Source organism: Herpailurus yagouaroundi, unplaced genomic scaffold, assembly GCF_014898765.1.
Source record: "Herpailurus yagouaroundi ecotype Mexico unplaced genomic scaffold, PumYag 250, whole genome shotgun sequence".
Lineage (NCBI taxonomy): Eukaryota > Metazoa > Chordata > Mammalia > Carnivora > Felidae > Herpailurus > Herpailurus yagouaroundi.
Genome location: NW_024412467.1, coordinates 14,164,226 through 14,177,272, shown reverse-complemented (window position 1 = coordinate 14,177,272; position 13,047 = coordinate 14,164,226). Strand labels below are relative to the sequence as shown.

Sequence of the window (13,047 nt, the reverse complement as noted above, 5' to 3'; positions counted from 1 at the left end):
TTCATTCTCGAAAAATACTTTCACTGAGTATAAAACCAGAGACTTCCGGCATGGCAGTTCATCTCCTTGAGCACGTTGTTGCTGTTGAGATTGTCACTTGTGAGTCTGATTATTGCTCATTGGAAGGTAACCTGTCTTTTCATTTTAACGTGTCTTCCTGAGACTTTTAATTAAGAGTTTGGCCTCGCCCCTGCCTTGCAGTTACAGAGTGAGGCGAATAGGTGTGATTTCTCTGTATTTACCATGCGTGTGCTTTACAGCACTCTTGGATTTGTACAGTCACATGTTTCATTCGTGCCCAATCATTTATGTCCTCATCTTCCGAGATTCCACTTCCAGTCTTTTCGACTCATCCTTTGTTTCAAAACCTCTCCATTTTGTTTGCCTTTTGTCTCTAGTACTTTATTCTCTGTTGTTTCTTTTTGACTCCTCTCCCAGTTCCCTGTCATAATCTGGACTTAAATCAATCCAGTGAGTTCTAAATTTGCAAGTGTTTTTCAGTTCTGTCATTTATATTTGGCTTTTCAACTATACTATCTCTTTTTAATTTTTTTTTAATGTTTGTTTATTTTTGAGAGAGAGACAGACAGAGCATTAGCATGGGAGGGGCAGAGGGAGAGGGAGACACAGAATCGGAAGCAGGCTCCAGTCTCTGACCTGTCAGCACAGAGCCGGATGCGGGGCTCGAACTCACAAACCATGAGATCATGACCTGAGCCGAAGTCGGACCCTTAACTGACTAAGCCACCCAGGAGCCCCTCTACTACTATCTCTTTTTATACTTTCCAGTTATCCCTCTGGAATTTTCAATAAGATTTCAATATAAACAAAGTAAGTACGTTTATTTTAAAGTCTCTGTATGTCAGTTCCAATATATTGGACCCTTGTTGATCTGTTAGTGATGTTGGTTCTTTCTTTTCTGAGGTGCCTCGTTGTCTTTGAATAGTTAGACATTCTATTTTAAAAACTATCAGGCCTCCAGGGTAGCTCAGTCAGTTAAGCACCAACTTCAGCTGAGGTCATGATCTTGTGGTTTGTGGGTTTGAGCCCCTCATTGGGCTCTGTGCTGACAGCTTGGAGCCTGGAGCCTGCTGTGGATTGTGTGTGCGTGTGCATGTGTGTGTGTGCGTGTGTGTGTGTGTGTGTCTGCCCCCCCCCCCCGCCCGCACTCCCTCTCTCAAAAATAAACAATTAAAAAAAAAAAAAGAACAAGTAAAAATTATCAGAATGGTTTGAAGTCCTGGTTGACATCTTCCACCAGAGAAGATTTGAATTCACTTCTGTGAGGCTCCCAGGAGAGCTAACGATCCGGTATCCACTTAATCCAATTTGGGGGTTTGTGATTTTCCAGGGCACTGGATGCAAGTTGGCAGTTCATATGAAGCTTGCTTGGTCTACATCCAGTTCTCTCATTTTTAGCATAAAGCCATTCAGTCTCCCAACAGGGAATACGTAGATATTCATAGGGACTCCACGCCTGGCGTGCCCTGGATTCTGTCACGTACCTACTCAGCTCCTTTAGATTGTCGTGAGAACTGCCCCAGCCATTTACCTGCTCCTGGACAAACCTTCCCTGAGCAAAAGGAGCCCTACATGCTGACTTCACCCTTTTGGACCTGTACCCTCCCCTGGATCTTGGCCCACTAACTTTCCACTACCTTCCTACTGTTTCACTGCCTTCAAGCTGATAATATTTATATTTTATTTAGCTATTCTGTCATCTTCCAAGGAATATCATTTGAATTGCTTAAATTACTTAATTCTCCATCACTGTACAGTTCTTTCTATTTTCAGAATATCAACTCATTATCTGCGTTACGTATTGCAGTATGTTTCTCTTTCTCATTTGCCTTTTTGCATATCAAAGAGTTTTTTATACACACCCAGATTTCTTCCAGAGAGTTCACTTCTCTGTGGTTTTATTGCTTACATTGAATGTGAGTGAGCTTAGTGTGGAATGTGGTGTTTGCTTACTGTTTACCTTCCCTTTGTTCCATGTGTTTAAAAATTAGATCATCCTTTCCCCAAGGTTTTGAAATATTTTTCGTGTACTGAATACACATATGATGGGATCTTTCTTTGAGTTTTCAGTTTAACTATTAATCTGATTTTGGAAAAGTACTTTACTGTTTAATCATTAAATGCCTCGCCATGTCGGTGACCTTATAACATTCTTTTTCAGAATTTTATAGTATAATTTAGAATATTTATTTCCCCAAGTGAAGATTAGAGTCACGTAAAATTAAAAAAAAGAACAACTTTTGGGGTGCCTGGGTGGCTTAGTCAGTTAGGTGTCCGAGTTCGTCTCAGGTCATGATCTTGTGGTTTGTGGGTTTGAGCCCTGTGTAGGTTTGAGCTCTATGCTGACAGCTCAGAGCCTGGAGCCTGCTTCAGATTCAGTGTTTTCCTCTCTCTCTGCCCCTCCCTTGCTCGTGGTCTGTCTCTCTCTCAAAAATAAATAAATATTTAAAAATTAGATTTATAAAAAAAAATAATGAAAAGAATTTAAAAAGAACAACTTTTTTGGGGTGCCTTGATGGCTCAGTTGGTTACGCATCTGACTTTGGCTCAGGTCATGATCTTTTGGTTTGTGAGTTTGAGGCCTGCATTGGGTGAGCCCAGCTTCTCTCTCTCTCTGCCCCTTGTGGAATTCTCTCTCTCTCTCTCTCTCTCTCTCTCTCTCTCTCTCAAAATAAAAATATAATAAAAAAATAACTTTTTTTATTGTTTGAAATTGTGTGAAGTTTAGAAATTTGAAAAGAACTGAATCAATATCTTCAAAATATTCTTTCCAGGAGCATGGTGTGTTTCTTTGTTTTGTAAGTCTTTTTAAAAAAAAAAAAAATAGCAGAAAATCGCTTAATTTCTTGTACGTTTTGAATATTTTGTGCCAAATTTATTCCTAGACATTTTTCTGTTATTGCTGTTACAGATAGAATCTTTTCCTTGTATTTTCTAACTAGTTGTTTTTGGTGCAAATGACAAGATTGATATTTTTATGCTATTGGTAGACACCTACCTTCTGATTAAAAATCATAGGGATTCGGGGCATCAGGGCGGCTCAGTCGATTGTGTCCAACTTCACCTCAGGTCATGATCTCGTGGTCTGTGAGTTCGAGCCCTGCGTTGGGCTGACAGCTCAGAGCCCGGAGCCTGCTTTGGATTGATTCTGTGTCTCCCTCTCTCTCTGCCCCTCCCTTGCTCATTCTCTCTCTCTCTCTCTCTCTCTGTCAAAAATAAACATTAAAAAAAATTTTTTTTAAATCATAGCAATTATGGCAAAAATCTCTTTGTCATCCTATGGTTCAAAAGAGATTTCTCTAGTGTCTGATTTTCAGTGTTGCATATCGTGGGCAAGGTAAATATTCTTTATGGTGTTTTCCTAGTTCTCTAGAGTTTTGTTTAGATTTTTCTGATTTCCCTGTGACTTCCTCCCTGACCCCTAGGCTGCTTAGAAATATGTTGTTTCATTTCCAAATATTTGGGGGCTTTCCACATGCCATTCTGCGTCTTATTTCTCATTTGATTTTGTTGTGGTCACAGAGACCATACCTTTTGTGTCCTTGTAACCTTTTGGAGCAACAGACCTTGGTTTTAAATTTAAAGTCACCTGTGCCCAGCGGCTCCCTGTGTTAGTTTCCCGGGGCTGCAGAACAATTTACTGTGAACTTAGCAGTTTAAAAAATACTTATTATCTTACAGTTTTTAGGTCAGAGCCTGAAGTGGTCTCACCAGGCTGTAACCTGGCTGTCTGTCAGCAGGGCCACCTTTCCGGAGGCTCTGGGGGAGAATCCGGTTCCTTGCTCGTTCAGATTTGGGCAGAACTAAACTCCTGTGCCCGTCAGCCTGAATTCCTCGTGGCCATGCTGGCCTTCCCAGCTTCTCACGTCGCCTGCTGTGCTTGGATCCTGGCTGCAGTAGCTGTTCGGGGTCGTCACACTTCAGATCTCTCTTTTTCTCTCTCTCCCTTTCCTTTCTCTTTCTCTCTCACATCTTCTGTCAGTGTATTCACTTTGAAGAGATCCTACGAGGGGCGCCTGGGTGGCGCAGTCGGTTAAGCGTCCGACTTCAGCCAGGTCACGATCTCGCGGTCTGTTGAGTTCGAGCCCCGCGTCGGGCTCTGGGCTGATGGCTCGGAGCTTGGAGCCTGTTTCCGATTCTGTGTCTCCCTCTCTCTCTCTGCCCCTCCCCCATTCATGCTCTGTCTCTCTCTGTCCCAAAAATAAATAAACGTTGAAAAAAAAAAATTTTTTTTGAAGAGATCCTACGATAATCCAGGGTAGGCTCCACATTTTAACGTCCGTGACTTTATCACATCGACAAGGTCCCCTTTGCACGTGTCAAGGAACCTAGTCGCCCGTTCTGGGGATTAGGGTGTGGACGTTTTGCAGGGCCATTATTTTGTCTGCCACACTACCATGTAGGACAATGTGGCATCCTACTGCGTTATATTTAAGGTTTTTTAAGCGTTTATTTACTTTTGAGAGAGGGAGAGAGAGTGTGAGTAGGCGGCGGGCAGAAAGGGAGGGAGGGGCACCGAATCCGAAGCGGGCTCCAGGCTCTGAGCGGTCAGCACAGAGCCCGACACGGGGCTCGAGCCCACAAACCACGAGATCATGACCTGAGCTGAAGTCGGAGGCTTAACCGACTGAGCCACCCAGCTGCCCCTCGCTGCATTATATTTTAAAGTGATGCAATTTTAAAAATTCTTTTCCAAATTTCCTTTTATTGTTATTTTCGGAGCTCTTTATTTATATGTGGAGATCCAAATTAAAGTTGTAACATTTCAGCACAGGCCAGGCGGCAATATGCTCTGTTTTTGTTTTCCTCTAAAAGCCTTTGTTTTGCCTGCATTTTTGCAAACTGTTATCCTTTGATAGAGAATTCTGAGTGGGCCATTTATTTTTTTCTTTCAGTAGTGTGAAAGTATCACTGCAGAGTTTCTGTTGAGAAGTCTGCTTTAATTTTTCTCTTTGTCTGTAATACATTTTTCTAACTTCTGGGTACCTTCAAAGTTTTGAATTTTCTTTTTTCTTTGGTTTTCAGCACATTGAATATAACTTAGCTATGTGTTTTTACCTCCTTTCTTTCTTTTTCTTACTTTTAGTTTTTGGTTTTTCTTCTCATCTTTCCTTATTTTTACTCATCCAGTTGAAGTTCTCTAAGCTTTTTTGATCTATGGTTTGTTTATTTTTGGAAAATACTTGCTGCTATCTCTTCACTTATTTCTACTACCCTATTTGTTCTTTTTCCCTTTTGTGATTCTTTTTTGTTTTTAATTTCTTTTAACGTTTATTTATCATTGAGAGACAGAGAGGTAGGCACAGAGTGTGAGCAGGGGAGGGGACAGAGAGGGGGAGACACAGAATCCGAAGCAGAGGTTCAGCAGCTGTCAGCACAGAGCCTGACGTGGGGCTCAAACTCACAAACTGTGAGATCATGACCTGAGCCAAAGTCGGTCACCTAACCAACTGAGCCACCCAGGTGCCCCCCCTTTTGTGATTCTAATTCTACATTAGACCATTTGACATTGTCCTATGGGTCTTGGATGCGCTGTTCTTTTGTTTTGTTTCCATACTGGTTTTCTTTCCTTTTAAAAAAAAAATTATTGTTTATTTACTTTGGAGAGACAGAGACAGAGTGTGAGTGGGGGAGGGGCAGAGAAAGAGGGAGACACAGAATCCGAAGCAGGTTCCAGGCTCTGAGCTGTCGGCACACAGCCCGGCACGGGGCTCAAACCCACGAACCACAAGATCATGACCTGAGCTGAAGTCAGCAGCTTAAATTAACCGACTGAGCCACCCAGGCGCCCCTACATTTTTAAGTTATTTTTGAGAGAGAGAGAGAGAGAGAGAGACCAAGAAAGTGAGCAAGCATGAGCAGTTCAGAGGAAGAGGAAAAGAGAATCTTAAGCAGTCTCCATGCTCAATGCAGAGCCCATCTCAGGCCTTGAGATCATGACCTGAGCCCAAATCAAGAGTCTGACTCTTAACTGACTGAGCCACCCAGGGACCCCTCCATGCTGTTTTTCCTCTTTGTGTGATTTTTTTTTTTTTTTGGTTAATCTGTAAGTTCACTGATTCCTTAGTTTTGTCAAATCTGCTAATGAGTGTATAAACGGCTTTCTTTGTTTCTATTACTTTTTCTTTTATTTCTAACATTTTCATTTGACCATCTCACTGAGTTTAAATTCCCATGTTGTCAACTTTTTCCTCCAGCCCTTTTGACACGTTGATTATAGTCATTTTAAATCCCCTGTCTTGAGCGTTCGGGCACCTATATCATCCCCGAGTCTGGTTCTCTTGACCGTTTTGTGTCTTGACAGCGGGTCAGTCGTGCCTGTATTTTAACACTCTATTGAGGTTCGGATATTGTGTGCATAACAGTAGTTACTGGGGTCATGAGCTTTTAATGGCTAGAAATGGGCACTGTTTTTCTTTTGTGAGGTCATCAGGAGGGGAATTGAGGCTGTCTGTTCAGGAGCTGGGCTGGGTTCAGCTTTTGGTATTGTTGTGTTTGTCTTCCGTGTGCCACACTGGCCTCCAGGTATTCCAGTGACGATCTGCCATCTCCCTGTGAATGCAGGGGAGCCGGGGGCCTGGATGGCTTTTCTCAGTTTGGTGCTCCATACTGAGCTAAGCCGCCTATATCCTTGTGGGAGTGGAAGTCTCTACCCCTTTGCCTCTCCTGGCGGTAGAGCGCTGTTACTTCTTCCTCATTGCCGGGCTGGTAGTGGGGGTTGGTGAGGATTGCTCTCCTGTCCTGTTCCACCCTCAGTCTCAGACATGACCCTCTCCCATGGTAGCAGACCTCTCATTTTATCGGTATGGGACTCTGGTCCCGGGACAGTTTCCTACTTCCCCTGGGATAAAAGCTTTCTTCTTCTGCCCTTTCCCAGGCCACTGTGGCATTTACCTGTGCCCTGTGGGTGATGTGCCCGCTGTCCTTTCCCCAGCAGCTTAAAGTTGAAGGGTTTTGCTCCACATGAGAGAAGCTGTCGGGGCCTCGGGCTTTGTGTGTTTTCCACAGCTGCACCCCCTGCTTGGTGCCTCCCACGGTGGGTGCTCTCTCTGGTCCCCCGCCCCGGCCCCTGTGTCAGCATCTGCTGGGGGCCCACGGGAAAGAGCCTGGGTGTGCGTATGGACTCCCCCGGGTCCGAGGCCAGGCGAATCCAGCCCATGCGCAGCCCTTCATAGTTTGCTGTAGTTTTAGATGATATTTTGCTTGTTTGCATGGCTTTCGTGTCCTCCACATCTTCCCTGCTTGACCCCAGGTGAGCCGTTTCCTGCATCCCTCCGTGGAGTTCGGGCTTCGGTTGCTCTGTGACCCCAACTGTGTGATGGGCTCAAAAGAAGTTAGGGCTTTTGTGCTATCTCTGGCTGTTTTGTGCCATTGTGGTGGGGGCAGCATTCCTTTCAAGCGTCTACGTCCAAAAGCAGACTCATCTAGCTTTATTTTTTAAAATCAGGAATGGATATTGAATTTTATTAAATAGCATTCACCCTTATTGAAAATGGCCACGTGAATTTCTAAGTTATTCTTCCTGACATGCTGCATCGTACGAGTAGGTTACCTCATACTAAATTCATCCCTTATCTTCTCTCACTTGAAGAATTTTTTCATTAGCAAATCTTTCTTTGATATCTATTACGGACTGGGTTTAGAGGGATGGATAATAAAGACGGAGTCTTACAGATTTGCACTGTAATCAGAAGGTAGACAAAAACAACATGTAAATAAATAAATAGGGCATTTAAAAAGTGTTGTTTTTTTTTAAGTTTAATCATTTTGGGGAGACAGAGAGAGCCAGAGCATGAGCAGGGAGGAACAGAGAGAGAGAAGGAGACACAGAATCCGAAGCAGGCTTTAGGCCCTGAACTGTCAGTGCAGAACCCGACGTGGGCTCGAGCTCACGGACCGCGAGATCGTGACCTGATTCCAACGTGGGGCGCCCAAGCGACTGAGCCACCTAGGTGCCCCGATAAATAGGACATTTTAGATTGTGATCATAGTTAGGAAGGAAATGAACAGGGTGGGTGGGCGGTGGGGGCAACTAGTTTAGGTGGGTGGACAAGACCAGCTGGTGATAGATGACACTGGTGTTAGGATCTAAAGGTCAGAAGGGATCCAGTCACCTAAAAGAGTTGAGAGCGGGGAGGGCTTTTCAGGGGCTGGCGAGTACAGATCCCCAAAGGTAGGAAGGAGATGGGCCCTGGTGGAAGATCAGAACTTCACCGACGTGGCCGAAACAGTGAGGACGGGGGAAATGTTACAAAGGGAGGTCGCAGAGGTCATCAGAGCCAGATGGCCGTGCCATCTTCCAGCCGCGTTCCACGTTTGAATTACATGAGGAAGGGGAAGAACGTGGTGACGAACGTGGCTCCTGTTGCTCGTAGTTGTTCCCACGTCGATGCAGTAGCTTCTGGATTATGGACACACCCCAGAGGCATGGTGGGTTCCAGGCTGCTGCGGTGAAGCGAGTATCTCAGTGAAGTGTGTCAAATGAAGTCTTTGGCTTCCCAGTGTGAATAAAAGTTATGTTTATACTATGCTGTAGTCTCTCAACTGTGCAATAGCATTATTCCTAAGCAAAAGTTAAAGACACAATTTTGAACATTTATTATTATTATTTTTTAATGTTTACTTTTGAGAGAGAGAGAGAGAGAGAGAGAGAGGAAGGGGCAAAGAGAGGGGGACAGAGGATCCGAAGTGGGCTCTGCAGTGACAGCAGCGAGCCCGACACGGGGCTCAAACTCCCGAACCGCGAGACTGTGACCTGAGCCGAAGCCAGACGCTTAACCTACTGAGTCACCCAGGTGCCCCTTCAAGATATAGTTTTTAAAAAGACTTTGTTGGGGGTGCCTGGGTGGCTCAGTCGGTTAAGTGTCCGACTTCGGCTCAGGTCACGATCTCCTGGTTCGTGGGTTCGAGCCCCGCGTCGGGCTCTGTGCTGACAGCTTGGAGCCTGGATCCTGTTTCAGATTCTGTGTCTCCCTCTCTCTCTCTGCCCCTCCCCCGCTCATGCTCTGTCTCACTCTGTCTCTCAAAGATAAATGTAATAAAAGGAAATTTAAAAATAATAAAAAAAATAAGACTTTGTTGCTAAGAAATGCCAGCCATCTTGTGAGTTTTCAGTGAGTGATGACCACCGATCACAGCTACCATAACAGATATAGTAATAATAAAAACGTTTGAAGTATTGCAAGAATTACCAACCTGTGACGCAGAAACACTAAGTGGGCAGACGCTGCTGGATAAATGGCACCGATCGACTTGCTTGGTGCAGGGTTGCCACAGACCTTCAATTTGTGGGGGAAAAAAACAAAACAAAAGCACTCTCTGCGCAGTGCAGAGCACAATAAAGCGAGGTGTGCCTGTGTGCCTCTTGTGTCCTTGTTTATCTCACATTAGCTTATTCGTTACCTGGCTTACGTTTTCAGTCTCTGAGTGCTGCCTTTTCCTTCCTCTTCATAAGCACACTCAGCCCCCACCCGCCTTGTCCTAACAACACCTTCTCCTGTCCTTTTCTTCCCCGGATACCCCCCACACCCCCCTTTCTCAGTGCCTTCGCAGCCACTTCTCAGAAAGTGTTCCATGCTTGCTGGCCTGCACTTCACCTTGCCCACTCTCCCGCCTTCCCCTTCTGTGAACTGGTTTTTGCCATCACAGTGTCCTAATCCCAGTGGCCGCCAAACCGAGCACCCTCTTGTTTATGCTTCTGGATCCAAATGGAGTATTTAAAAATACACTCTTGGCCACATATTCCTTGGTAGTCTCCAAACCCTAGGGTGCCTGGGTGGCTTAATGTGTCTGACGCCTGATTTTGGCTCAGGTCATGATCTTACGGTTTATGGGTTCGAGCCCTGCATCGGGCGCTGCACTGAGAGTGCAGAGCCTGCTTGGGATTCTGTCTCTTTCTGTCTGCCCCTCTCCCCCTCATGTTCTAGCTCCAACCCCCCCCCCCCCAACCTCCTCTCCTCCCCTCCCTTAAAAATAAAAATTTTTTTTTTTTTTTAAGTCTCTAACCTCTGACTTCCTGGACACCTCACTGTCACAAGTTTTGTTTTATCTTTTTTATTACCCAGTTTCTTTTCTAGTTCACCCTAAATCGAGGGATAACCCACGATGTCAGACTTTTCTCTGCTGATGTCACACTTTTCTCTTTACCGGGCATATTCTCTCTGCCTTATCATTGGTGTGCTTCTACAAAAAACAGCTCTCATCGGGTACTTCCAGATCTATGCCCGTAGCCCAGACTTCTCTCTAGGGAAAGAAAAGAATATGCGTCTATATTTAATAGATCGTAATTTTCGTATTGCTATGTAATCTTTGTAATTATTTTAAATGGATGTGTAATGTTCTGTTAAGTGCCTGTGCTGTAATTAGCCTAAGCATTTCTCTGTTGAAAATTTCTAGCCCTGGATTTGCAGCTACACCTTAGAATTCTCCACATGTATATTGAGTTTGAGCTTTGGTGGGATGGAAAGTGAATTGATTTTTTTTTTTTTTTTACCCCTCCCAAACTGGCTTGGGCCTCACGGATAAAGACAGGAACTGAGCAGAATCTTTGGCAAATCTTTTTTAGGCTTTCTTGCTTTGAATCAGCTGAGAGGCCCCTCTGTCAACTACCTGGATTCAAGGTAGCGTTTTCACTTTCACGTGAACTCCAGAAGGGCCTTCTGTGTGCTGTCCATGTCTCCGGTCTCTTTACTTTGTTTTTTCATTTCTTTAATTTTTTTTTTTTAAAGAGTGACAGAGCGCAAGTGGGGAAGGGCAGAGAGAGGGAAACACAGAATCTGAAGCAGCCTGCATACTTTGACCTGTTAGCACAGAGCCCGACACGGGGCTTGAACCCATGATCTGTGAGATCATGACCTGAGCTGAAGTCAGATGCTTAACCGACTGAGCTACCCAGGCACTCCTGGTCTCTTTACTTTCTGATACAACATGCTCTGCATTGTTAGAGGACAAGTAGTCCTTGTGTCTCCCAAGACCCAGAAGACCCTAAAGTTTTTCACACTGATGCGTCTCTGAGTAAATCCGGAAAAGTGATTCACCTTCCAGCAAGGCGGGCTTTTAAAGCCACTGTTTAGAGGCACCTGGGTGGCTCAGTCAGTTAAGCATTTGACTTCAGCTCAGGTCACGATGTGACGGTTCATGGGTTCGAGCCCCACGTCGGGCTCTGTGCTGATGGCTTGGAGCCTGGAGCCTGCTTTGGATTCTGTGTCTCCCTCTCTGTCTGCCCCTCCCCCACTCATGCGCTGTCTCCCTCTAAAATAAACATTAAAATAATTTTTTTTTCTTTAAACACACCGTCGGGTTGTAGTTCCCGATACCTACTACCAGCCTCGGGAGTATTTTTTGCCGCATTTAACTGGCAACTCAGATGCTCTGTCTCAGGAAACGTGTTTGTTTTCATTCTGTTACTCTCTAAAGTAATCCTGGAAACCCGCGGATGGTGCCGTTTTACGCTCCTTGGTGCTCCTCTCCAAAAGCTAGAGGAGGCCTCACGTTCACTAGGCTTGTCCTTGGCACACGAGGTGCCAGTGCCTTCCTTTCAGAGAAGGTGGGAGCTTTAGCCTCTGTTTCTCTAACTGCGACCCTCTCCCCCGTCAAGTGGCCTTTGTGATCTTTCCGAGCTGTTCCGGCCACCTCCCCAGTGGAGGAATGGCTTTCTGACGAAGCCCTGTAGATCGAAGCTTCCGACAGCGTCACGCTGCCCGCTGCGGTCCCTCCCCTCAGTGTGACTGGTACTTGTTAAATGAATTGCTCTTTGGGGTTCCGACCCGTTGATGCCTCAGAGCCTCTGCCTGGCCGCCGGCCCTTTCCAGGAGCACGCCTAACCCCCCTCCCTCCCGCCCCCAGAACGCAGGGTTCAGCAGTTGGCTGACTCCCGTTTTGGGGCCTGTCCCACCCTTGCCCACTCTGACTGCACATCAGCACTGCGTAAGGAAAGCGGGTGGTATCTCATCGTTCACACAAACAGAGCACGCGCCCCAAGTGTTTCCAACCCCAGTGTCAGTAAAACCCCAGCAGCCCTGGAACCCTGTGGTAGAAATACAAAGTGGCGCCCGTACTGCGAGCAGAAGGTAGGCCCGCGCGCTGGCCAGTGGGGAGTGGGCGTATCGGAAAGCCACTGTCCTTTACGCTGCCTTCTGCCACTTACCCTGTGGTCTCTCAGATCCTCTAGTTAGTTTTCCGTTCAGTACGCCGTAATACCAGATCCCCTTTAAAGTGAGCGCAGGCCCTGATGGGAACAGCAGCCCCTCCCAGCCCTCATCCCCACCCTATTTCTGCCTTGAGGCATTCTGGTCTGTGCATCCTCTTAACTCTGGCCTCTGGCAACTGTATACCCGACATGGTGGATGCAGCCACAGCGTGTGAGGAGTGTGAGGATCGTGCCCTTTCCTGTAGATAAGAGGGCAGGTGAAAGCAACTTCCGTGACTCTCTGGTGGATACACTGGAGATTGATCGGGATTAAAAAGTGTGCCGGGTGCTTCGTTCTCCAGGGCCCCAGGGTCGGCCACGTCCTCCTACTCCAGGCCTTGGTTCCCAGAAGGAGGCTTCTGTCTGTGATTCGTAGCCCGAATCACTCTGTGCACACCTTAGCCATCCACTCTGTGCACGCCTGCCCCGGTCTTGAGAACCAAGGTAACGGTCAGCAGTGAAGCACACAACTTGTTTCAGTCCCAGCTCTGGGATGATAGTGTGGTGCTCATCTCAGATGTGCCCGGTCCCCTCCCTGTGTTTGCATTCTCTCCGATCCCGTCCGCTGCCCTCTCCGTTCACAACCACAATGACCACAAAGTCCTTGGATTTAGAGACTGATCCAACATGCAAAGTCATACCCATCCAGCCACCCATGATGGAATGGGCTTTATCCCTTGAGCAAGGAGTGTGAACTCTGTTAAAGGAGACATGACAAAACCTTAGAGGTGTGACTGCAGCTCAGAACAAAAGCGATTAGGACCGTATTCTCCAGTGAACGCCATCCCCTTCCCCTCCCCCATGATCTCAGGCAGTCTTAGAAAAGCACACAGAACATG

General features: G+C 46.1%; 1 protein-coding gene across 3 annotated transcripts in view; it reads left to right on the top strand.

Moving 5' to 3' along the window:
* The first annotated feature begins 35 nt into the window (after positions 1-35).
* HIVEP1 (HIVEP zinc finger 1) overlaps positions 36-13,047 on the top strand; it is a 56,316-nt gene continuing 43,304 nt past the window's right edge. For all 3 annotated transcript variants that reach the window (XM_040460609.1, XM_040460608.1, XM_040460607.1), the window contains exon 1: positions 36-126. In XM_040460609.1, coding sequence (XP_040316543.1) covers positions 51-126 — 76 coding nt within the window. In that variant the 5' untranslated portion in view covers positions 36-50. The remainder of the gene's footprint in view (positions 127-13,047) is intronic.